Source organism: Salvelinus fontinalis, chromosome 12 (genome assembly GCF_029448725.1).
Source record: "Salvelinus fontinalis isolate EN_2023a chromosome 12, ASM2944872v1, whole genome shotgun sequence".
In the NCBI taxonomy this organism is placed as follows: domain Eukaryota; kingdom Metazoa; phylum Chordata; class Actinopteri; order Salmoniformes; family Salmonidae; genus Salvelinus; species Salvelinus fontinalis.
In genome coordinates, this window is record NC_074676.1 from 28008445 (window position 1) to 28032741 (window position 24297).

The 24297-nt window shown below is 44.0% G+C and overlaps 1 protein-coding gene across 2 annotated transcripts in view; it reads left to right on the top strand.

The window, feature by feature from the left end:
- Window positions 1–24297, top strand: part of hydin (HYDIN axonemal central pair apparatus protein) — a 75651-nt gene that overhangs the window by 31880 nt on the left and 19474 nt on the right. The window contains exons 14-47 of one of the 2 annotated variants that reach the window (XM_055940244.1): window positions 212–444; window positions 1751–1851; window positions 2133–2268; window positions 2494–2658; window positions 2848–3000; window positions 6698–6936; window positions 7062–7323; window positions 8634–8777; window positions 10400–10543; window positions 10712–11025; window positions 12538–12654; window positions 13999–14287; window positions 14829–15038; window positions 15318–15455; window positions 15643–15817; window positions 15908–16035; window positions 16312–16442; window positions 16543–16679; window positions 16780–16907; window positions 17094–17288; window positions 18210–18359; window positions 18898–19137; window positions 19287–19413; window positions 19703–19855; window positions 20046–20216; window positions 20303–20476; window positions 20780–20979; window positions 21052–21189; window positions 21327–21510; window positions 21613–21754; window positions 21899–22061; window positions 22481–22696; window positions 22910–23359; window positions 23482–23691. In XM_055940244.1, the coding sequence (XP_055796219.1) occupies window positions 212–444; window positions 1751–1851; window positions 2133–2268; window positions 2494–2658; window positions 2848–3000; window positions 6698–6936; window positions 7062–7323; window positions 8634–8777; window positions 10400–10543; window positions 10712–11025; window positions 12538–12654; window positions 13999–14287; window positions 14829–15038; window positions 15318–15455; window positions 15643–15817; window positions 15908–16035; window positions 16312–16442; window positions 16543–16679; window positions 16780–16907; window positions 17094–17288; window positions 18210–18359; window positions 18898–19137; window positions 19287–19413; window positions 19703–19855; window positions 20046–20216; window positions 20303–20476; window positions 20780–20979; window positions 21052–21189; window positions 21327–21510; window positions 21613–21754; window positions 21899–22061; window positions 22481–22696; window positions 22910–23359; window positions 23482–23691 (6257 nt within the window). The remainder of the gene's footprint in view (window positions 1–211; window positions 445–1750; window positions 1852–2132; window positions 2269–2493; window positions 2659–2847; window positions 3001–6697; window positions 6937–7061; window positions 7324–8633; window positions 8778–10399; window positions 10544–10711; window positions 11026–12537; window positions 12655–13998; window positions 14288–14828; window positions 15039–15317; window positions 15456–15642; window positions 15818–15907; window positions 16036–16311; window positions 16443–16542; window positions 16680–16779; window positions 16908–17093; window positions 17289–18209; window positions 18360–18897; window positions 19138–19286; window positions 19414–19702; window positions 19856–20045; window positions 20217–20302; window positions 20477–20779; window positions 20980–21051; window positions 21190–21326; window positions 21511–21612; window positions 21755–21898; window positions 22062–22480; window positions 22697–22909; window positions 23360–23481; window positions 23692–24297) is intronic. The other variant, XM_055940245.1, reaches the window with a different exon arrangement.

Here is a 24297-nt window from a genome sequence, read left to right on the forward strand (position 1 = left end):
TAATCTCAGTGGTTATTTGTGTGGCCATTTTCCCCACACAAACCATACATTTTAAAACCTTACAGATAAATCAAAGTCTTTGATTATGAGTTGCCCTGTGGCATTGCAGCTGTATATCAAATAACAGTGTTTGGAATTATCTCTGCACTAACCCTTAGAACTGTAACATTGCTTGCTCTGTGTTTCATTCCTTATCCTTCCTTTCCTCCAGGTTTCCCTCACACACTGACCTGCAGTCTGAACAATACTTCTCTGGTTCCTATCAACTTTGGGCTGAGGGTTCCAGGGGATGGCAGTGGCCCTTCCAGCATCACCAGTGTCTCCCAGGTGTCAGACCTGAGTAGGACAGAGTGGAGCTCCAGTACTGTACCAGACCGGCCCATTGAGTTCACCCTGACACCCAACTCAGGAACCGTGCGTCCTCAGGGACTGGTTGACATCCAGGTGTGTTAGAGGAGCAGGGAGCATTACCAGAAAGTAATCAAACATTATTCCAATGAAAATTTGCTTATGTACTCACTGTAGAAGAGTACCATTTAATTATGTTATTAATTGTGGTGCTGTTGGGTCATGCTGAGTCAGCTAGCTTTCCAATTAGTGCTAAAGTGTATTCTGTAGGTTTTTCATTTGAGATTTAGAATAAACTAATCATTCGATTAATTACCCCTAATCGAAACGGATTTAATCAATGATAGCCCCTGAGGGGGGCAGAGCGTAATTGTAATCATCCTGTGGAGAAGTTGAATATAAAAAAAATCTGTTGCAGATAAATGCCTGGGGAAGCTGCCTTTCTCTTTGTGGCTCTGCAGAGCTCTGATTTTTACATCAGCCTGCTCTGGCTGCCTCTGGTTACTGAGTGTCATACGCTGTTTTTTTCCTATCAATGGGAGACTGTTTGGTCTTTTCCCATCACTTTTAGCTGTCAGCAGCCCTGCAGTGGTCATATCAGGGAATCTGTGCAGCTGTCTATGGTGCTTTGTATAGGGTGTCTCCTGTCTGCCGCCCTCCCTTTGGCTGTCTGCAGCACGCTGCTCTGCTCTCCAGCCTAGTGACAGCACAGTGGCACTCCGGGGCTCTAATGAGATCTCTTACAAGACCAGAATAATGTATGTAGAAGAGGTCAGGGGAAGTCAAATGTGCTGGAGGGAGATAATCTTCATCACCTAGACCAGGAAATGGGCCATGGCTAACCTTTCAAAGTATAGGAAGTTACTCATGGATGGATGGTGCAGAGATAACTGTTTCTCCCCATATACAGGCACCTTTGACCATGCAGTCTACTCTACTTTCTCTGATGAAAGTAGCTTAGTAGGGTTCTACTGTATGTAATATAGTAATATATGTCAAGAAGTGTAAAGAAAAAACAAAAGGAACATGATTGCAAATTATTGCAAATTAAAAAAGTAGTGTAAACTGTAAATATATTTGCAGGGTTCTCCCCCAGATTTTTGAAGAAGGTGGTGCTGCTGAGTACGGCCGGGGGAAGGCCCAGAGGGAGGAAGTTTATGAACACCTGTAACTGCCATTTCCTGCCATCTAGAGCAAAAAGTGGTCTTATATGATAACACATAAGTACTTCTTTTTTTTTTGACATAGTGGTGCAGCCAGTCCACAAGGTGGAGCAGCGCCTCTCTTACATTCTTTGGGGAGAACCTGATTTGCCAAACAAGCACAGTAGAGGTGCCATGGTTATGTCATGGTTATGTTTGACTGTTTAACCAGTATGTCTGCTGTGTACCTCCATCTGTAGGTGACCCTGTGCTCCAACAGTGTTCAGCGCTACAGTCTGGCTCTAGTAGTGGACGTACAAGGGGTTGGGGAGGATGTGCTGGCCCTACCGATCAATGCCAGGTTAGAGGTCTAGATCCAGGGTCTAAACACAACCCCTTAGCTACAATAATGTCCTGATTTATGATCGGGGGGGGGGGACTCCTCATTCAGAGCAGATGATTAATAGTCCTTTCATTCATTTCAATGTCAGAGACCCCTCATAGAGAACTACTTCATAACCTCAACACATCAATGTAGAGCTGTAAGCACATAGGGATAATTATTCTACTGTGCAGGCCAATATGTGTGTAACCTAAAAGGTGAGTGGTGTATTAAGCTTGGGTAAATGTCTGTGTCCGTAGGTGTGTCATACCAAATGTTCTTCTGGATACCCCAGTACTACAGTTCCAGAGATGTTTCCTGAGTTACTCTTACGAGCAGTCAGTGAAGCTTACTAATGACAGTGACCTGCCTGCATGCTATGGCCTTCTGTTCCAGGTTAGATTTGAAGTGTTACTGTTTTTTTTATAATGTTTCAGTGTCTCTGACTTGCTGGTCTCTCCACCATCCATTTGTCTTTGCTCGATGCTTGGCATCCCTTGATCACTGCCAAGGGGCCATTCTATTGTCTTTGACAGACAAGTTTATCAGGCCACTTACTGTGTGGGTGTTTCAGTGCTTCAGGCATTTCTCTAACACTGTGTTTGTGATCCCTCTCTTCAGGAGTATGAGGAGTACCCGTCTCTGCTCTACTCCAGTGCCCACCCACGAGGGGTCATTCAGCCCCACAGTGCTGTGGACATCCCCCTGGCTCTGCGGGCTAAGACTGTTGGCAGGCTTCAACAAACTGCACAGATTGCTATATTTGGGAAGAAGGAGCCTCCTCTGGTGAGATTATGTGTGTGTGTGTGTGTGTGTGTGTGTGTGTGTGTGTGTGTGTGTGTGTGTGTGTGTGTGTGTGTGTGTGTGTGTGTGTGTGTGTGTGTGTGTGTGTGTGTGTGTGTGTGTGTGTGTGTGTGTGTGTGTGTAGCCTTGCATTTATACCCCTGGTCCCTCTAATTTCTTGTAATTCCATAGAACCTGCAACTGTCCTGCATTGGGGAGGGTCCGGTAGTCCATGTGATGACAACAGAGGTGGCCTTTGGCAGCATACCAGTTCTGACCGATGTCTCCAGAACACTGCAGCTCGCAAACCAGTCCCCGATACCAGCACGCTTTGTGGCTCAAATGGTGGGTCAAACTTAACAAGGGTAAATTCTCTCTCCCTTTAACCGTTGGCTCTGTTTCCCTCTGCTCATTTTCTGCTACATGCTGCCTCTGATTCATTTCTAACCTAATTCAGTGTGTAATTAATTAGTTAATGGGTTCAATGCTTTGTTAGCTTTCTAGATATCAGGCTGCCAGTGCAATCTAATCCCAATAGCAACTCATCAGACTTTTACATTTGCTCCATGGCCCTTCCTTTATTACCATGTTACATCTGTCTTCCTGAATCTTCATAGTCTTTACCAATAGGCACAAATTAGAAACATAACAATCAGAATTTCGTCTTCAATTCATTAATTCTGCAGACTTTTTGCGATAGATGGGGCTTTGTTTACTCTCGCCTTAAGATGTTTTACACAGTAATGTGGGTTTGTTCTATTACACATACTTTACATTGTGTTACTAATGAATCCACTGAGTATAGTGTTTGCTCTGTCTCTATTTCTGTTTGATGCCTCTTTTTTGATTGGAACTCTGCTATGCTGGGGCCTTCTAGTACTGTAGTCTACACACACACACACACACACACACACACACACACACACACACACACACACACACACACACACACACACACACACACACACACACACACACACACACACACACACACACACACACACACACACACACACACACACACATGGTATCTTGGATTGCGCTTAAATCCTTAAAGTGCAGTGCTGTGGAAATGTGCGAACACTCTTTTGTCCTCCAAGGCCACAGAGCTGTGTGTTGATAAGGCAGGAGTTTTTACAGAGCAATTTCAAGCATCAATCGTTGGTGATTCTTCCAGAATTATATTGGAGTCGATCGATAGCATGGCAAAGAGCCAGCCTACTGGGCACAGACGTCAGTTCACAATCTAGTTTTGATTTACATTTGGTTGAGTTGTCAACTAGCGTGAATCCAATGTGAAATCAACAAAAAATGTCACCATGTCATTGGATTTAGATTAAACGTTGGGTGAAAAGAAATACGAAATTCCTTTACATTGATTACTTTTTTTTTAAACGATCAGTTTTCCACGTTCATTCAATGTCATCACATTGAATGTATTTGCTAAAATAACATGGAAACAACGTTGATTCAACCAGCCTTTGCCCAGTGGGAAGTAATACTGGATAGCAAAAGAATGTGAAAGATTTAAAAACAAAGTATACATTCTATTTGTACTTTGTCATTAGTATATTCTCGACTGTTCATGATGGCACTATACTGCTCAATCTACTGAGTTTTGCAGTGGTTTCCATTCTAAACCTCCTTGGCTGTGTTTACACAGGCAGCCCAATTCTGATATTTTTCCCAATCACATTAGATCTTTCACATCAGATCTTTTTCAAAGCTGATCTGTTTGGTCAAAATACCAATTAGTGAAAAGAATATCAGAATTGGGCTGCCTGTGTAAACGCAGCATTTGACATGCCATGGTTCAAAATAATAATACATTTTATTAAACCTCTCTAATGCAAGTCTGATCTGATTATTGAAATTTCAGCTGGGTTGTTCTTCACTCAGTTCCCCCTCTCAGCGAAGACACCCCTCCATGATCACCTTTGTATCGACCGGCGGCTCATCTCTCACTATCTCTCTGCCACATAAAGCCTGAGAAAGTGAACTATGACGCTCAGGCTGTGTTTACACAGGCAGCCCAATTCTGATATTTCTTTCACTAATTGGTCTTTTGACCAATCATATCAGCTCTGAAAAATATCTGATGTGATTGGTCAAAAGACCAATTAGTGGAAAAAACATCAGATGACTCCAAAATTCACACAAGGCTCACATGGATGGTTAGCGTGTGTCTTCTATGTGAAGTGTAGTGGATCATTGTCTCAAGGGCAGTTTACTCCCCTTTCTCTGCAGGTCTATCTGTAGTGAGCTGACATCCCACTTTGAACTGCAAGTGAATATGAAATACACTGTAGTGTATGCTCTTAGAAAAAAAGGTGCTGTGTAGTGCCTTAAAGGGTTCTTTGGCTGTCCCCATAGGAGAACCCTTTGAATAATAATTTTTGGTTGCAGGTGTTCCATGTCCAATCCTTTCTACAGAGGGTTCAACATGAAACCCAAAACGGTTCTACCTGGAACCAAAAATGGTTCTCCTATGGGGGCAGCCGAAGAACCCTTTTATAACCATTTTTTGTGGGTTCCAAAAGAGTGTAGAGTGTCTATTAGAATATGTTCATTATGACTCGTCATCTTCCTAAAAATTTACCCTCATTCTGTCTTACAGGCTGACAGAATATGTTTATGTCTGAATGATCGGTTGGTTCTACATGACTGCTAGTAACATTAAGATTTTCTGTCGCCAGCAGACCATGCTCTGTTCAATAAGGTCTCCTCCACACTCGAACACACACTGAAACTCCAATTAAATCCAGTGCATTGCACAATGTCAGTGTAAGGAAGTTGCATGTTGTAAAAAAAAAAAGGTGAGTATTACTGCCCTTGCTTATCTAGTTTGTAGACTAGCGAGTTTGTTAAATAAGATAAGCCCCCTGCAAACACTGAGCTCATTCAGGTTCTTTGGTTGGTTGCTGTTCAAAAGCAAACGTCATGATGGCAGTCAATTGTGATGATTCTGCTTAGTCCATGGAAGCATCCAGATTGTTGGATGAGGCCTCCAGTGTGGTGGTGAAATAAAGCATCATCAATCAGAAAGCCCAATCCAGTGTCCCAGAGCTGGATTCAGTCAGAATATCCCAATTAAAGCATTATGTGTATCAATCAGGATGCTGCTGCATGGAGAATTGATTTTAGTCCTCTTTCAGCTAATAGCTAAGATATAGAGAGCTGCTGGTGCACTTTGGGCTTATCTCGTGATGTGAACAAGGCTGAAGATGTGGTTGTAGAGAAGATTAATGTGTCTTCTTTTTAGATTAGTTCCTTATTGAATGTAAATTCATTCAAATCGATCAGAAATCTGGAATGGAGCAGAATAGGATGGGGAAAGTAGGTTTCTCAGCTTTTTCTCTTTAGATGAAACGTACTTTCAGATAAAGATCCAATTCTCAAACTGAATTAGAAGGAAGACTATTAGTGAAAAACAAGCATAGCGGGGTGATCCTTGTATCTATATCAACACAGCTTTTGGGCCGTTGATCTGATAAAACCTCAGCCTGTCTGTTATTGTTTCAATTAGCAGCTTCACATTCTCTGTAAAACTGATAGACGAGTGAGCTTCCCCACTGCAGCCTTCCTCTGCCTCCACCAGGCTCCCAAGAGGCCCACAGATAAGACAGTATAAGTAGGGAAGAGACTGGAGGGAGCCTGGACATGTTATTACTACATGGCCTCTCATTGTAAAACACTGCATGGCTCTAGAGCCAGATAAGGTTCTGCTAAAGGTGTCAAATTGCTTCTTGTGTGCTGCCCTTGTTTTATTTCTCAATCTATAGCACTCAGACCCTCTGTAAGAATGGGCCAATAATACAGTTTAATTGAACATATCGTCTCTATTGGCCTAATCATAAAAGGGTTCAATGCCTGTTGTTGCCTTTGGCTAACCTCCTGGATGTTTGGCTAACCTGAGGATGTTTAATCAGTGAATCTATCGTGCATTTGTTTTGGCTCACTGCATACTTTATACGGTATTCTTTTTCTATTACCACCTCAAATGTTAGAACCTATGTAACAGAAGTCCACTGTATTTTTCCAGGTGCGCAGCAGGTCTCTGTGGCGGGTGGAGCCAAGTGAGGGAGAGGTTCCACCCCAGGGGAAGCTGGAGCTGAGGCTAGTGGCTCACCTGGATGACACCCTGCATTTCCAGGACAAGCTGCACCTGTCCATCCAGAATAGTGAAACACACACCATCCCTCTCTCTGCTACTGGCAAGGGCACTACTATTGTCACCAACCGCCCTTTTGCCCCCAGTCTGGACTTGGGAGCCCATTTCAGGTAGGCATAGCGACGAGTGAGGAAATACTTGGAAGTGCATACTTTATATATTCAGTCAAGTCAGTCATTCAAATCCTTTTTATTCTTTCCCCCTGAAACCTTGTCTTCTGTCCTCTCATCCCCAGCTCTGGTCCATGTCAGTACCATTTTAGAGTGACCAACCGAGGTCGCCGCTCCCACCAGCTGTACTGGACAACGGAGGGGTACCCCCAGTTTCGCCGAAGAGTTCCCCCACCCGCCAACACCACCAGGAAGGGAAAGGGTCGCAGCTCCCTGGTACCCCCACCTGTAGATGGGCCAGTCTTCAGCCTGCACCCCATGCGTATGGAGCTGGCCCCGGGACACACTGCCGACATGGTGCTGGAGGGCTCCTCTGACTCTCCCAAGGTGGGAACATGAGACAATGGTTGAAAACACTCCTCTGTCAGACACAACCTAGATATTCAGTTGAGATCTAGAAACATACACACTCCCTCAAAATACACATACGGTATGCTTCTCAATGAAAATCTATGCGAATCGTGCATTCTGTGTTATGGGGGGAAAATGCGTTGGAGTCGACAATGGTCTTCCTCAACACCTAAAGTTGTTGAACTTTGAATAAATTATAAATTTTCTTCCCAAGACCTACTATGTTTCACCATATTATACCTTTATGAACTCCAGTTTGTTCAGCCAAACCAGTTCCATTTAGTGGAGCATTACCAGTGTTTGAAGACAGTAATCACAGCTGGTTATTAACATTTGCTAACATTTGAACAAACATGTGAAATACAGTCAGTGCACTCTTAGCTAGCATATTAGATCACGACACAGGGGGTTCAAGATTGAATTCTACAGAGATAAAGGTGTAGAATCTTCCCCAAGTAACACTGCACAGGCCTGGGTGTTGACTTCCGCCTCTGGGGTATTACTGGGATGCCTATTGATTGAAAGAAGGAGAGTGAAAGAAACAAGAACCAGAGATAAGCCCACGTCACTGCAGCCTCTGCTGGTCCCTTATATCTTTGAATGGCTATTGTGGAGTTGTAATTCAGGAAAGCCCAGGCATAGCAGAGCGTGGTTATGTCTCAGAAAAGCTTTGGCAGGGCTGTATTTCTGTTGGGTAGTTATAGGAAACTATGTCACATTTATACCTAAACAAGGTCAGAAGCTGAGCTTAAGTGCAGAATTGTATCTGCCGGTATAAAGGTTGTGTTAGCAGTTGATGTTATTCTTCAATAACACAGACCCCAAAGCAAATCAGGGGTAGAAAAATAGGTTTATTCAAAGAGAAAAAAATCTAAATTGTTATGCTGGGAAGTAGATGACAGATGTTCTTTCTTCCCTGTCCTCAGTGATTCTCCACAGAATAAAGAGACAGGATGTAAGTTATAACCCATCCCTAGCTTGTGGTTGACCAATTAGAATTCCTTGCAGTAAAATTGGGCCAATGGTCAAATACCAAGTATCCTGTTTCAGGTTCAATGTATAGACAATTCGAACCAATGAGAACTTGGCACATGTAGCTATGAGTCCAGGACTGAAACCCCTACACAGATTCTAAACAGATGTTGAACTGAAAAACAACTTTTTCCATTGATCGTTAATTCCCTATTGACCTCTAGTCCACTGCGTTGTGTATTATCTTAAAATATTCTTACAGTTGTCTTGAGCTAATGGGATGTGTGTACAAAATACCTGTGTTTCTAACCAAGGTGGTCCGAGAGAGGCTGGTGTGTCACGCCATCCTAGGTCACCAGAGTGGGAAGGAGCGCATCATGACGGTGGACGTCACATGTCGGTTTGTCTCACCCATCCTGGACATCTCCTCCCAGCAGCTCAGCTTCTATGTGGAGAAGGTGTGTGACACCAATCACCCATCACCCACATTTGCTGCCTCTCTGCTCACACCTTACATAGCAGAAACAAGCATTGGTGCAAGTGCATTGAAGCCTTAGTGCATGGAATTCTTCTCATAAGTTTCTACAGTCATGGTGTAGCCATCCATGCCCAATGACACATATTTCATAATGCTTGCAGTGTTTCCCCTATATGCATTTAGCAGCGGCGTACCGTCACTGCTAAATCATGGCTGCCACTGTAAAAAATGTTGTATATATAATGTAGATGTATAGATGTATGCCACAGGATGACCCCGTCCGCCGCCCCGCAGGAAGACCCATCTCCCCTACTAACTCTGCCACCGCTGCTGAAAAAAATCCTATGGGAAACACTGGCTTGAAACATTAGACCTCACATCAATCATTTGTTCATTGAAGGCATTCAGTGTTCAGCAGATCAATGATTGAGTTCTGTTGAGACATTGTGTTTATTCGATGTTCTCCAGCTCCAGTGTCAGGAGTCCATTGCTCCATGAAGCTGGATCATTGTGATTATCTCCTAAGGAAATTATAGTGTATACTTCTGCACCAGTTCGTTCCTGATTTATGATGTGAAGATGGCAATGGTTCTGACAGAGCACAAAGCTTTGCCCCAGATTATGTTAGTGTAACCAATAATATATGGACCCAGTGGACAGGAGAGGAAGTTGTTGACCAGAGGGGTTCGGCTCAAAACCAAAATTAGTCCACTTATTGCAATATGCTTAAACCAGAATACACATTATGCCTATTGGAAGATGAACTTGGGTTTAAGCTATTTTCAAGGATTCTATGGGGATAGCAAAAAGCACTTTGCACTCTCCATCTCATATCATCAGAATGATTGAATTCTGAATGAGAGAAAGAATGAGGCGTCACCACTATCATCATAATTAAATGATTTCCTGTCCCCCCTATTTTACTTTTATTATCACTAGCACAAACTCTATCGCAATGTTTGTATTAACGCCCCTTATCATGCTGAACCTGTGCATACTTTTACACATACCTAACATCTCCTGGAAGCTGCTTTCAGGTTCTGTTGCTGATCAGCCTTTCAGAAATGAAAATGATAATTTATTTCAGTGGAATTCTTTTATCTGACTCTGTCCCATTCATCTATGTGTTGACAGCCTTGCCTCTAGATTTACAGGCTGCTTGTGCAGCAGAGCTCTCCGGGATAAAGCAATTAGAGAGAGGGAAATGGGATGGGGGAAGGAATGGAGAGGGAGAGGGGGGGAATGGGTAAGGAGAGACAGCAAGAAATAAAGGGATAAGAAATGCAGTAGAGTTGAGAGGAGGAGGGAGAGAGGCTGCGAATGAATTGTAGATGTATAAGGCCTGCTGTAAATTGTGTTTCCCACACAAGAAAGTGATAGATAGAGATTATAGATTGAGTTATTTCTGCTTTGCTTAACCTTTAAGAAGTTATTAACTACAGGGCAGCTTTTATATGGACATTATAGTCAATTGACTCCCAGTCTCTAGAGTTTACTGTATTGAATACCGGTAGTTACTCTTAACTTATTTAATTCATCTTCACAATCAGTCTTATCTTTCCTTTTCTAATGTGTGTGTGACTGTTGGTGCCCCCACTGCAGGCTCCAGGTGTCTCTCTGCTTCCTCTCTACCAAAAGCTGCTCCTGAGGAATGTGTCGTCTCTGGCACTCTCTCTGCAGCTCACTCTGGCTGAGCCCTTTGGTCTGTCTGACCACGATAGTGATCACACTTGTGTCACTTCTAAGGTACATCCTTCTGCAGGCAATACTTGTACAATACATCACAGGGATTATAGCCTTGGTTCATACTTAACATAATCTGACACGGTTGATTATTTCAATTTTTTAGGTGGGTATCTGTGCCTAGTATTGAGGGGCATTTACCATATTATGTCCATGTCTCTGTGTTGGTAGACTTTGGTACTGGCTGTAGGAGTGCAGACGGAGCAGTGGGTGCGCTTCGACCCCTTATACCGCCAGGACAGTATGACGCGGGTGGCTGAGGAGGTGCTGGAGGTGCGCTACTCAGACCATCCTCAGCAGGACACGGTGGGCCTGAGGGGAGAGGTTCACTTCCCCAATCTGCACTTCTCAAGCGCGACCCTGGACTTTGGCTGTGTACTGAACCACACCGAGGTTCAGCGCCAGCTCACCATGACCAACTGCAGCCCTCTGTCTGTGTCCTACCACTGGGCCTTCCTGGTCGACCAGCAACAGTACAATATCAGGTAGAGAGCCTTGTCCACCTCAACAACGTCACTGTTAGACTTGTTTAGCCACCATCCCTGGGAAAGAAAACTCAAGATTTAAGCAGAGAATATCCCTGACCTTTGTGTGTGTACTCGTAAAAACACTTCATTACCGTCCCTATATTGGATGGCTTATTGTTATAAATGGTTGGGGATATTGTTTATTGTGGTTCCACTGTTTATTTTATTGAGGCATAGGAGGGCTCCAGTTTTCATGTAGTTCCAGGAGGGGACAGATGGTGCTGAAGCAGCTGGCATTGCCGAGGAAAGGAACTCCTTATTAAGACTTCATTTAATCAAGCTGTTAATTTCCCCCTCAACTGAAAAGATGCTGAGCATCAGACTGCTCATCAAGCCACTTTCCTTCCTCCTAAGAGGCTGATACGAAGTTCCACTCCTGTAAACTGTGTTTGAAATGTGTAAGCACATATACTGTACTGTACTGGAGTGGCCACCTCTGGGATTATGGATTTAAAGTTGTCTGTGATGGGAAAAGCAAGCTGATTGCACCTTTAGTAAAGCCAAATCCAGCCATTCTCTAAGGAAACCAACAGGGAAAAAATTATCTGAGACCCTTCAATAAAATGTTTGATCTACTGACGGTGCACACATATTGCTATTTTCATCTACATCTCTACCTTGGCAGCCATTCCTTGGATCCATCTTGAGAACACAATGTAAACCAGTCCAAAAGCTTGTCCTTGGAAGTGACTACTCAGCAACACACTCCCTTAATCTCCTCACACCAGTCAAGAAGGGATCCAATCTGTTACACTACAACTATTTGGCTACTATTTCAAGCTATCTATTTTGAGGGAATATGAACCTCAAGCAGCTACACAATATGCAGTTGCCTTCAGTAGATATCAGTTCATTATGCACCGAGATATATAGACTCCATATCAATGATGTTCTGCTTTTTGTGATCACAGCAGGGTTTCTGTAGTGTGTACAGATAACAGATTTTCTGCAAAATAATTTGATTGTAGAAATTGTTATAAGTGAACTAGAAAATAAAAAATACTACACTCTAAGCACTCAAAGTAGTCAAAAGGTCCATGCTGGCTCTGATGTTATATCTGAGCTGTCAATACAGCTCCAATCTCTGGCAGCGTATTGTTGAGTTTTTATAGTTTTTAATTGTTCTTCAGCTGCTGCCATGTCCTGCCTCAGAAGAATCAATAGTGCTGTCCGTGGGGCTAAAGTGCAGGCCATTGAAGATTTATCACTCAGCCTCCTGCTTTTCATTTCTCCAGACCCACCCCTTAGAAGTGGATGACCCTTCCTATCAATATTCACTTGGTTTACACAATGCACAGGCCAACCTGCTAATTAAATACCTATCAGTAATTCAATCATTGGTGATCCTGCTATTATTATTGCATCATTTTCATCCGCTTAGCTAACTGATTTACGGTGTATATGTTGCTGACGGACAGTTGGCCTTGCTGTCCATTTCTGATTTGGTGCTGATGGATTTCACTTCCTCAGGTTTCCTGAGCAGACCAACGTGAGTGAGGGAAGAGTGACCACACATGAGGAGGAGAGGGATACACGATGGGACCTGTCCAAAAATAGAAACATTGACATCAGAGTGGACTCAAACAGGTCTGATCCTGCCGTTCACCAAGCTCCAGTACTTGCACCCTGTATCTGAATAGAATGAGCAATATAATGTATTTATATCATGCCAACATATAGAGAGATATTTGAGATCAGATATTCACAGCAGGCTTATTTCATACGATAGTGACTGCATATAGAATCCAATTTTTTAAACTTCACATTAACTGGAAATAATTCCAAATGGTTGAAGAACTGGATTGTCAGCATCTAGCCCAATTATAGCAGAGAATAATCATTTCAGGCGTCTCCCTAGAGGGTCTTCACTTCAGACAATCTTTGAAAAGGCATTGGGCTTCGAGGGCTACATTAACGATATAAAAAAAAAAAATCTACTTTTCTCTCTCTGCTGACATTTTTGTGTAATTGAAATGTTATTTGTTCCAGAGACTTCCGAGGTGTCTGGGGATTAGTGTGATGGAATGTCAGCACATACACACACTCGTGCACAGACACACAGATGCACACACACACACACACACACACACACACACACACACACACACACACACACACACACACACACACACACACACACACACACACACACACACACACACACACACACACACACACACACACACACACACACACACACACACACATAAATGCTTACAAATGAGAGCAATGGGACAAGATAGAAAGCTTAAAATCCTATATTGTATAGTGAGAGAAAATATGGTGCTTCCTCCTGACAGTGGTCCTCTGGATTATATTAATTTTACCTCTTTGCTGGTGGCACGAACAACAACACTGCCCCCTGCTGTTACTTCCCAAAACACCTACTCTTACTATAGTCTGCAGGCGCTACCTGCTTTGTCTCTTTCATCACCATGTCTCCTTGTATTTTGTATCTCTGTATGTATCTGTGTGTTTCTCTATGTCACCATTTCACTACATTTCTGTCAATGTGTATGTTTTTCTCTCATTTATTATCTGGCAACATCTGTCCGGTCCCCTTTCTTGCAAAATATGTTTTCAGTCCATTGGAGCAGTTCTATTAAAATGCCAGTAATTAATGAGCATTCTGTAATGGATGTACCAAGCATGTAGCTACCGAGGAGGGGGGAGGGAGAGAGAGAGACGAGAGAGTGTTGTTGGGGGAAGATCAGGAAGCGTCTGAGAGGACTTACTGTGCTAGTATGAATTCCTTCACTAATTTATTTTATTGCTCATTTTAATAGACTAATTAAACTTTATTTTTTACTTCGTTAATGTGTCTGTTACTTGGATCCCTTACTTGATCCAATATTGAATATCCAGTGAATTGTCTTTATTACAGTTCAATACTGTAGATATAACATAACACATTATATACTTATTCTTCAGGGAAATTGAGGTTCCCAAACTGTTCCTGGATGAGAAGGTGGAGGAAGAGAAGGGCGACCAAGAGAATGAGACTAAGGAGGGGAAGGGCTCTCCCAAAGATCCCCTGTCAGCTCCAGTCACCCTCACTCTCATCACAGAGGGGAGGCAGAGCCAGGGGCGAGGCAGCTACAACCCCAGCAGACAGAAGATCAACAGGACCTCACCAGCACATCGGCCAGCCAGTATTGATCAGAACACAGGCACAGCAAGCCGCACTACAAAGGACCACCCCAGTGTTGGAGTGGAGGAGGTACAGTACACACTATCAGGTGCCCAGCTGATAAGCTTTCCTCTCTGTTTTGGTGGGATGGAGTATTGGCCTTCCATGGTGACATCACCAGGTGGTAAATTAATTAATAGACCAATACGAAAGAGTTCCGAACCTCTCTGCCAATAACAGTTAGTTTTCAGTTTTCCCCTCCCCACTTTTCCCCTCCAGACCAGACAGTCCTAGCAGAATTCTTGTTTGAGAAATTGATCTTAGCTAAGAAGCTATTTTCGTTTATTTTTCACCATTTTAGTTGAAATCAATCACAGTAAGGTACTTAATTGTTACTCAGAAATTATTTAATATTGAGATAAAATGGCTGCATTGGACCAACAGAGAACATTGTTGAATTGAATTATAGTATTGAATCAAAGTTTCTCACCTCTTATCAACTATTCCTTTGTGCATCCCCTACCCTCTCACTATTGTTCTATCCATATGTCCTTGCCTTTCTCTATCGGTCTATCATTGTTCTGACCTACTGTATACCTCCTTATATGTCTCCCCTCTCTCCTTGATGCAGGTGTTTGATATCCTACCTATATATGGAGTGCTGCAGCCAGGTGAAAGCCAGCTGGTGTCCTTCTCCTTTTACGGTCATGCTGACATCAGTGGTCAGGTTTTGGCTCTGTGTGAGGTCGAGGAGGGCCCCACGTATGAAATCACACTCAAAGGAGAGGCTTCACTAGTCACCTACAGCCTGAACAGAACAGAGATAGACTTTGGCCTTCAGGTATTTGTACTATGGTCACCCTGAGGCTGTGTTAGTTGAGTCCAGTTCACTTGTGAAGGATAGAGGTATCTCTGTTGGCTTTCTTTGCTTGTGTTTTTCATTCGTCCCTGTTTGGGTATGCAATGAATGCATTCAGGCAATTATCATTGATATTCAAACAAGGACTTATTGATTTTTTTATTTTTAAAGGAGTGAATCAGCAGAATTTTCTCCTTGCCGGCTCAGCATACATTGTTTGGATCCATTCCCGCTCTTCTTCTTCTCTTCTTTCTCTTGCAGTTGTTTGACCATGTGGCCGAGGCAGAGATCACCCTGAGGAACACAGGGAAGGTGGGCTTTCAGTTCAGTGCTCTGTTGGGGGAGAAGGATGTGTGTGAGGACCCTCGGCCTGGACATCCCCTGGTCATCCCCAGAATGGTGAGACAGCCCACAGCACAGGGGATCCCTCCCTTTTACAGTCTGCTTTCTCTACCAATCCTTTAGTGTAACTACATACACCCTTTATGTAGTTACTTTCAAGGGATTTTGGCAGAGCCAGATGAACTTGTGGATACCATTTTTATGTATTTTATGTAACCCTTTGTTTGTCTCTCATTACTCAAAGGGTTACACCGAGGCGAATGCAGAGCAGAAGCTTTCAGTGTACTATCTCCCTGGGGTCCCTGAGGTCTTCCACAAGACTTTCCAGCTGCAGGTGGCTTTCTTTGAGCCAGAGAGCATCACTCTCAGAGGAGAGGGCATCTTCCCCAGGGTGTGCCTGGACCTACCCAGAGAGCTCAGTATGTGCCTTTGGTCATTGTGGAGGTCTATCTCGATACTCTTAAACTGTTTTGTTGCAGTGTGTAACTCGCTATTCTTGTATTGTGTAGATGATGAGAGGTATACTGCAGTGGTGAAGGAGGCCAAGGAGGCTCTGGAGGAGGACAGGAGGGATGTGGGCATCAGCCGGCCTGCTACTGGAAATGGCCTCCTGTCAGACAAGGACTACATCCCTACAGTCAGTACCTATTGTATCACAATCACTCAGCACTTTCACCTTGATTCATGTACCGTGCATTTGGAAAGTATTCAGACCCTTTTACTTTTTCCACATTTTGTTACATTACAGCCTTATTCGAAAATGTATTAAAATATTTTTTTTACATAGATCTCACCATTATGATTGTCTTCATAAGACGAAACAAAGCTAATGTGTTCAGTTTGTATGGCAGACATGATATCTGTGCTGTGTGGACAGATGTGTGTGAAAATTGATTTCTGTCTCTGTGTGCAGTATGATGCCCTGCTGCAGATGGAGGTAGAGAGGCTCTTGGTGAAACAGAATGCCATGGCTGTTGAGAACAGACAAGTGGACAATAGAGACACACCTGCGTCCACTAGCAAGTGGCGCAAGAAGCTTAGCAGGTAGGCTCTCATGCAAATGCACCATCTCTCCTCCATGGCTATGCATACTGTATATGTGACTCATTACTGAAAGTGGGATCTCATTGTGTCTCATGTTTAGATTCCTCCTACCGGAGTACACACTGGATTTTGGCTATGTGATCCATGGTAGTGTTCCTAACCACATAGTCAAAGTGACAAACACTGGACCCATGTCTGTGTCCTTCCGGGCTGACCGCCGCCCACTCACAGGCACGGGTAGGTTCTCCAGTATTCTTTAAAGTAGCTACATATGGAGCTGTGTGGCTGTTTGGGGGATATTATGGATCATTTTTAACAATAGATTTTTTTCCCCCAGGATTTGTTGTAGAGCTGGATAGAGTGAAGAATCTGCCCTATTGTGAGACTGAGACCTTTGAAGTGAAGTTTGACCCACGTGGAGCAAATCTGAATTTAGGGGAGATCAACACTGTCATGCCTATACAGGTACAGTAAGGAAACTGTATTTGTAGTTCTCTACTTCATGGTATCCAATTTATTTTCTGAAGCTTCTTGAGTGTATTTGAAGTTTTATTGCTTTTCCACCACATTAAATATTTAGACCCATCTTTTCTAAGGTCAAACAGGCTGAATGTGCCATGGTGTCATTATGCTGTGTGTTGTGATTACCAGGTGGTTGGGGGCCCTGCAGTGCAGGTCCATCTGTGTGCCGTAGTCACCATGCCCTCCCTCACAGTCTCCACGGATACGCTGCAGTTTGACAGCATCCAGTGTGGGCTGTGTCAGGTAACCACCGTCCAGCTGTTCAACCCCAAGCCTGTCCCCTGTGAGTGGAGCATCGCAGAGGAGCAACGGCCCAGGAAGAAGGTACACTACACAACTTATGCACCAGTATACTGTACTCTATTGCCTCCTGGTATTTTAGATACTTGTGCTTTTTAACCTTTTACTGCAGTGGGCTAAATCAGGGTCACACAGAGTGTTTCTTGGTAGTCTTAAAATCTACTTTGAAGCAAAAGTATACACCTCACACACATGGTTATGGACTTAGAAAAAGAAGACACAAGTACCATGTCAGATACAGAGTTGAAATGTGTTACATTTTGAGTTTGCATCCCAATATTACACTTTATATACATCACAGAAGACTGAAATGTAACAAAACCGTTTAAATAGAAACATTGGATTTTCAGCGTTGTATTTTATTAATATAACATATTCAAAACATTCCACCCATGAGGTCACTAGAGGACGATTTGGTCATTTGACTGCAGGAAAAGCCAAACAGTAAGCAGCAACACTGTAGAGTAAAAAATAACACGACCTTCAAATAGAGTGTGTTTAACCTAAATGATGTGCTGTTACCGTTAACACAAATAGCTAATTAAGTGCATTTTTGTTCATTATCTCGTGTTTTATGATGGATTAAAGCTTTTAAAATGCGATATTAAGGGCATTAGCTGCAAGGATTTGGCTCATTTGTCTTCTTGTCTTGTGTCTTCAGAGGATAATTATAGACCCCAGGCCCCACACTGAGTCTACTGAGGGGCAGTCATGCTCCTCTCATTCATATTTTGGGCTTTATCTTTACCAATAAGACGTCCTAGTATTACAGAGCATACCGACATCATGATACATATATTCCTCTTCAGTAATGAAGTTATCCATATAGTTATTCATTTGGGATTCTCTAATTAGTCTAGGGTATAGATATTGCATCTCTGTTATTTATGACCTGTTAATAATTGTTAAAAACTCAAGGAATATGTGTCTATGGCCTGTGTGTAGATTGACAAGCATATCCCTCTCCACCTGAGACGGAAGGCCAGATTGGAACAGTGTCCTCTTCCAGTGGTATTTGAAATGCTACCTTCAACAGGCGTGCTGTATCCTGGAGATAGAGTCAACGTCCAGGTCAAATTCAGCCCAGCCGAGGGGGTAAGGAAAACCAGGGGCCCATAACAGTTCAATATAATTAAGCTGTCATGACTACAAGGAACACTGTTCTCTCATAATGACAGAAACAGTTTGACCCTGTCTCTGTCTCTTGTCTGTTCTGTTAACACTGCATGTCCACATTTGCACAATATTTCCAGAGCTCATCTATCTCATGAATGATGGAGTCAGGTTGAGCTGGGAGACACAGATAAGAGACCAGACTCACAGAGGGTATTATCTCTCTCTGCTGCAGTATGGATCTCCTACATCAGATACACACACACCACACACACCCCAACGACAGGTCTGCTGCCTTAGAGTCTTGATGGTGTCTCGTGGAGATTAGCTGAACTAAACTAAAAGCTTGGTTAAGCCTCTACAGTACATGACTTGTTGGTCTAAGTAATGTTCTAGAGTCCGGGAGAGACACACCACAGGGAATACTGCGAGAGAGACTGTTGGCTGGGCTGCAGATGGTGTCTGGTTGCTTCACTGGGATGTACTCTAACTGTCATCTTCACTGTGTTGTTCGCCATAGAGAGCATACAGCCAGAGGCTGGTGGTGTCAGTGGCCCAAAGCACCCAGAGGATGTTGCTGCTGGCCCAGGGGCAGGGAGAGGAGCCCCAGCTAGAGTTCTCCTCCTCTGTGCTGGAGCTGGGACCCACCCTGCCATTCAGTGCTGGAGAGGAGGCTGAAGTGATCGTACGGAACCCCTGCCCCTTTCCCATTGAGTTCTACTCCCTGGAGTTTGACAAGAAATACCTGGAGGAAGATAAGGTGAAATCAATTGACTGCCTCTAATGGTGCACTCTGGAAGACATGGTTCTTTTAACTCATTAAGTTATCTCCTTTGTTCCGTTTCTGTTTTCTTACCTTTCAAGCACTAAGAAAGAATGTTTGGATTTAATCTCTCCCTCTCTCTTAAGATTCTGCGTATGATGAAGGGGTATGATGTCCAGAACGTCCTGCTGTTGCCCCCACGCGCCCCGGGAGAGTCACTACCTCCTGAGCTAATCGACTATTACAATGAACACAACTGTGAGGAGGAGGATGGTAGGTCTGCTCTGCAGTGGAACCACACTCTCATTCTGCAACCAGACTGTTCAATTATCTCTTATCAGGATGGATAAGACATATCTACAAAATGGGAGCCTCTGCAGAGCAGTAGATTAATATTTACTGATGGCTTACTTATTTAGAGGTCATGTATAATCCATAGGGGTGAGCTCTGGGACTTACTGTGTAAAGGGCCTAGTTTGAGCTGCAGTATAAGCTTTGATTTGATCTGGGATCATCTGTAATGGAAGTTCTCACTGACGCAGAGCGTTGTCTGGTTCCCCAGAGTCCAAGGCTGGCTACCCTAAAGATGAGGAGGCATCTGAGGCAGGGGATAAGGGAGAGCAGGAGGAGGAGCTAGCCACCCCACCCCTTCCAGAACGACTCGTGGAGGAGGAGAAAGAGGCAGCTCCCTCCAAGGATGGGACTCCATGTGGAGGTACTGAACAAGACCAAATATATAACATTAACAACACTCAGGACAGTACAGATTACCTTGAAGAAACAGACAGAATAGCTGAACAGCTCTCACGCTGCTCACAGTACACAACTTTGCCACAGGATACCACGGACACTATAATAGCTATAGAGATCAAAGACAGCAGGTATCATGTTGCATTCTGTCACAGACCTGATCAAAGACACAGTGGAAAGCAGGACTGCCAGTGTGGGGGACCTGGAGGTCAACCCAGTGTCCAGAGCTATTGCACGCCACATGGGCATTGACCTGTCACCTGAGGGCCAGGCTGCACGAAACCGCCGGGGCATCGCAATCATTGTGCATGGGGCTCCCCTCTCAGGTAAAGAGTGGCACATCCACCAAAAGATTTCAACACTTTCAACACTCAGTTTTTTCTTTCAACCATTTGCATGTATCTCTGTGCAGGTAAAACAGGCACAGCAGTGACTCTGGCCAAATACTATGGTGCAGCGTGTCTGAGCATTGATGCTGTAGTGCTGGAGGCACTGTCCTCAGGGATGACCTCTGCTGGCCTGCGGGCCCGAGAGCTGTGTGCCAAGGCTGCTATAGAGCATGCTCAGAAGAGGGTGGAGGAGGCCGGTGAGTCTCAGCTTAATGGATAGGTATTTTCGGTGTATCTCACTCTCCCAGCTAATGATAACTGTATATAACAAATGGTCATTTATGGCATTAAAGCCTAACAGTAAACTATCTGTGGACGAACTAGGCTTTATGCTGTGTTTGTAGTTGTCTAACTGTAGGTGTGTGTGTGTGTGTGTGTGTGTGTGTGTGTGTGTGTGTGTGTGTGTGTGTGTGTGTGTGTGTGTGTGTGTGTGTGTGTGTGTGTGTGTGTGTGTGTGTGTGTGTGTGTGTGTGTGTGTGTGTGTGTGTGTGTGTGTACAGCCCAGGCTGTGGTGGAGGTGATGGGGCCTGCTGGTCAGGGTGCTGGTACTCTGAGTGTGGAGGCTGTAGCCAAACACACAGCTGAGGGCAGTCAAGTCATTGACCCCAAAGCTCCAGCCTCTTCCATCTCTACACGTAACAAGAACAGTGTTGTGGGAGGGAAGAGGATCGACGGATCACAGCCCACCGCCCCGTCAATGGTACTCTGATCATCACAATAGTGTGTATTACTATATCAAAGCTAGGACACAGTTTGTAATGCCTCTTATTAGTGCTTGCTTTCTGTGCAGGGTGGTGGTCCTATCCACCGGCAGCTCAGCATCAGTGTGAGCCAGGTGGGAGAGCTGGGCCTGATGAGCTGCCTGCTACCAGACCAACTGCTGGTGGACATCCTCTCAGAGAGACTGCAGGTGACATACAGTACTGAGAGACACAGAGCCTATATGGGCCTCCCAGTCTTCGGTCTGGGATGGACCCTCAATGAATCTCCTGTGTGGTCCTCAAGAGTGTTGATGATGAATGGGATGTATGTGTTGTCCCCTGGCAGCTGAGTGACTGTCACCGGGGTGTTGTGATGGACGGGCTGGAGACGCTGTACAGCCTCTCCCCCAGCAGCACCCTACAGATCATCCTCAAGGCCTTCAACAACAGATCCTTCATCTACATGGTCAATCTCTCCAACAACTACTATGCCTTCAAGGCCAAGGAGAGGGCACAGAGAGAGGCAGAGGGTGAGGACAAGCTAGACCAAAGGAGCTGGGAGCTGTGCTAAACTAAACAATAGTTTAAGGTAATTACTACAGTGACTGGTAATAACACTCCTTCCTTCACAGAGGTCTTACAGAGGGAGCACGCTGAGAAGGAGAAGCTGCGCTTGCAAGAAATGGATGAGGAGGAGTATGATGCCCTGCCAGAGGAGGAGAAAGAGCGCATCGACCTCAGACACCTTGTGGCACTGAGAGAACGAAAGCGCAGGTATTGGATGAAAAATGCTTATGCACATATTAGGTATAGCAATGTTTCTGACTTAGAGAGAATGGTTTAAACAGACTGGAATGTGAATAATTATGAATGTAATTGTAGAGTTTATGTTAATGTTAATGTATGTAAATGTGATAGGGAACAAGAGCGGGCAGAAAGGGAACAGGAAGAGAGGAGACAACAAGAAGAGCTAGAGAGAGTGAGAGAAGAAGAGGAGATGAAAAAGAAAAACAAGAAAGGCAAGAAGGAGCCTGCCAAGGACGACTCATCAGGGAAGAAGAGTCAGCTTGGAGGAAAACAGGTCAGTGTTTCGTCAGATCAGCCAACTGTGTCACACGGTATTATAGAAGCATTGGAACTGTAAATCTGTATATTCTCTATTATTTTGTGTGAATATTGGCTATAGTTGAAGCGAAATCTGCATTATCTGTGACTACACATTATAATTGTTAATTATTTTTATTATTGGGAATGTGAGGACTTTTTTCTGTTGTTAATGTTTGATTGTTGTTATGTTTTTGTCTTTATCTTTGAGTTGGGGGAGGGGGGGAAAGAAAATAGTATTTCTGTAATTGTTGATTGTCCTATTTAGAACAAAAAAAAATGTCTTTAGAAAAAGCTGCATCACACGGTGCTCATTGCAGTGCATAGGAGAAGTGGTAGCATAATAAACGACATTTCTTAATGTGTTCCTCCCTTATTTCCACTTTACACTGACAGTCTGCAAGTGCTCTACGCTCAGAGATAAAACTGGACCAGCTGGTGAAAGATGGGAGAAAAATGTCCTCCTGTGCTGACGGCAAGGAGTATAAAGACTCTCCCACAGAGGGCACTAGGGAACCAGAGGAGGGATCCAAGAAGAAGAAGCCCAAAGAGGGCAAGGCAGGGGGTCAGGATGAGTCTCCATTACCAAGCGAGGACCCAGAGAGAGAGCTGGTAAGATACCCTCATAAATACCAAGTGAAGCATAAGAACGCACAGCCATTACGTGACAAACATCTTTTGAATATGAACTAGTTTCTCTCCTCCTTTTACGATTGTACCTCATATTGTTTAAACAATAGCTGACACCCAGATGAATAAAACTTATTTAATAGCTGTTTAACTGGCCTGTAATTGAAACTCCTCTACTCCTTCTGTTCCCTGTAGTCTAGTGAGGGTGACCGACTGCTGCTGTCTCGGTTTAGGCTCTACGAGCAGAGCCAGCCCCAGCTTCTCCACATCCTACAGTTCTGGGACCGAGCCCAGGGTCAACTCCTCCAGCCCCTGTTCTCTGAAGACAACATCCAGGAGCCAGAGGAAGTAGTCCCTGAGAGACAGGCCCCCTCCGGCAAGAAGACCAAGAAAGAGCGGGAGAAGGAGAAGGTGGAGAAGGAGAAGGAGCGCTTGGAGAAGGAGAAGTTGAAGGCAGATGCCACAGATGTGAAGCTGGTGTCTCCAGCCCCTAGCCAGGCCCTTCTAGCAGTGGAGGGGTCTGAGGGAGGGGACAGGGAGGCTGCACCTGAGACTGTGCCCCACATCCTCCTTTCTGTTACTGGGAGGGACTATCTTAGTGGAATAGAGATCCTGAAGAGCAACAAACTGCCCCCTCTTGAAGAGGTACAGTAGATATTTATTTCCTTATTTATTGCAGTAATACTCTCCCTTAATTTTATATTTTATCCCTATGACGATCTTTGATAAAAAAGCTTTACATGATGTCCACTTACTCTGTCTCTCAGGTGTTGGATGGTTTAGGGCTGGGACCCAAGGGCCCTCCTATCCCCCCCTCCACTATCTTCTCTGTCATCCCCTACCCTAAGAAGAGGCCTGTGCCCAGTGCACAGCAGATCACTAGTTGCTTCACCTTCATGGTGCCCTCAGTTCCAGAGGATCCAACAGGGGAGAAGAAGGATACAGACATGGAGGCTGAAGCTCAAGGCTCAGTCAAGGTATAATTGGTCCCCCATGGAAAATAGCATAACCTCACACATCAAACCACTATTGCCACCATATTCACTCGTTTATTTTTTTACTTCTTGCTCACTTTAAAAAACACCATTGATGATACAGTAATAACACTATGTCTAGAGCCGGGATGGACAACTGGCGGCCCAACTCAGTAGGGATCTCAACTTACTGTTGAGAGTTAGAATAGTAGAATAAATAAGGTGCAATTTCGAAATTTGGTTGTGCATCAGCAGTTGTTCTCTTATGTCAGTCACTTACAGTCACTCAATTTGCCCATGTCAGCTAACATTTTTTAGATTGGTAAGTTAGTCTAGCGGCCAGCTATCTAAACTTATTAATGGTTGAATTACCGCCCGGGGGGCACCCATTGATTTTGTCAGTTACTCTCACTTAGATATCATATTAAAAGCTGCAAACATTTCTGTCCACCCTATGGCAAAATGTGTAGAATTGCAAGAAATGTGTTATAAAATTGCTGAATCTTCTCTACGCCCGATGGAAAAATGTGTAGAATTGCAAGAAATGTGTTATAAAATTGCTGAATCTTCTCTACGCCCGATGGAAAAATGTGTAGAATTGCAAGAAAT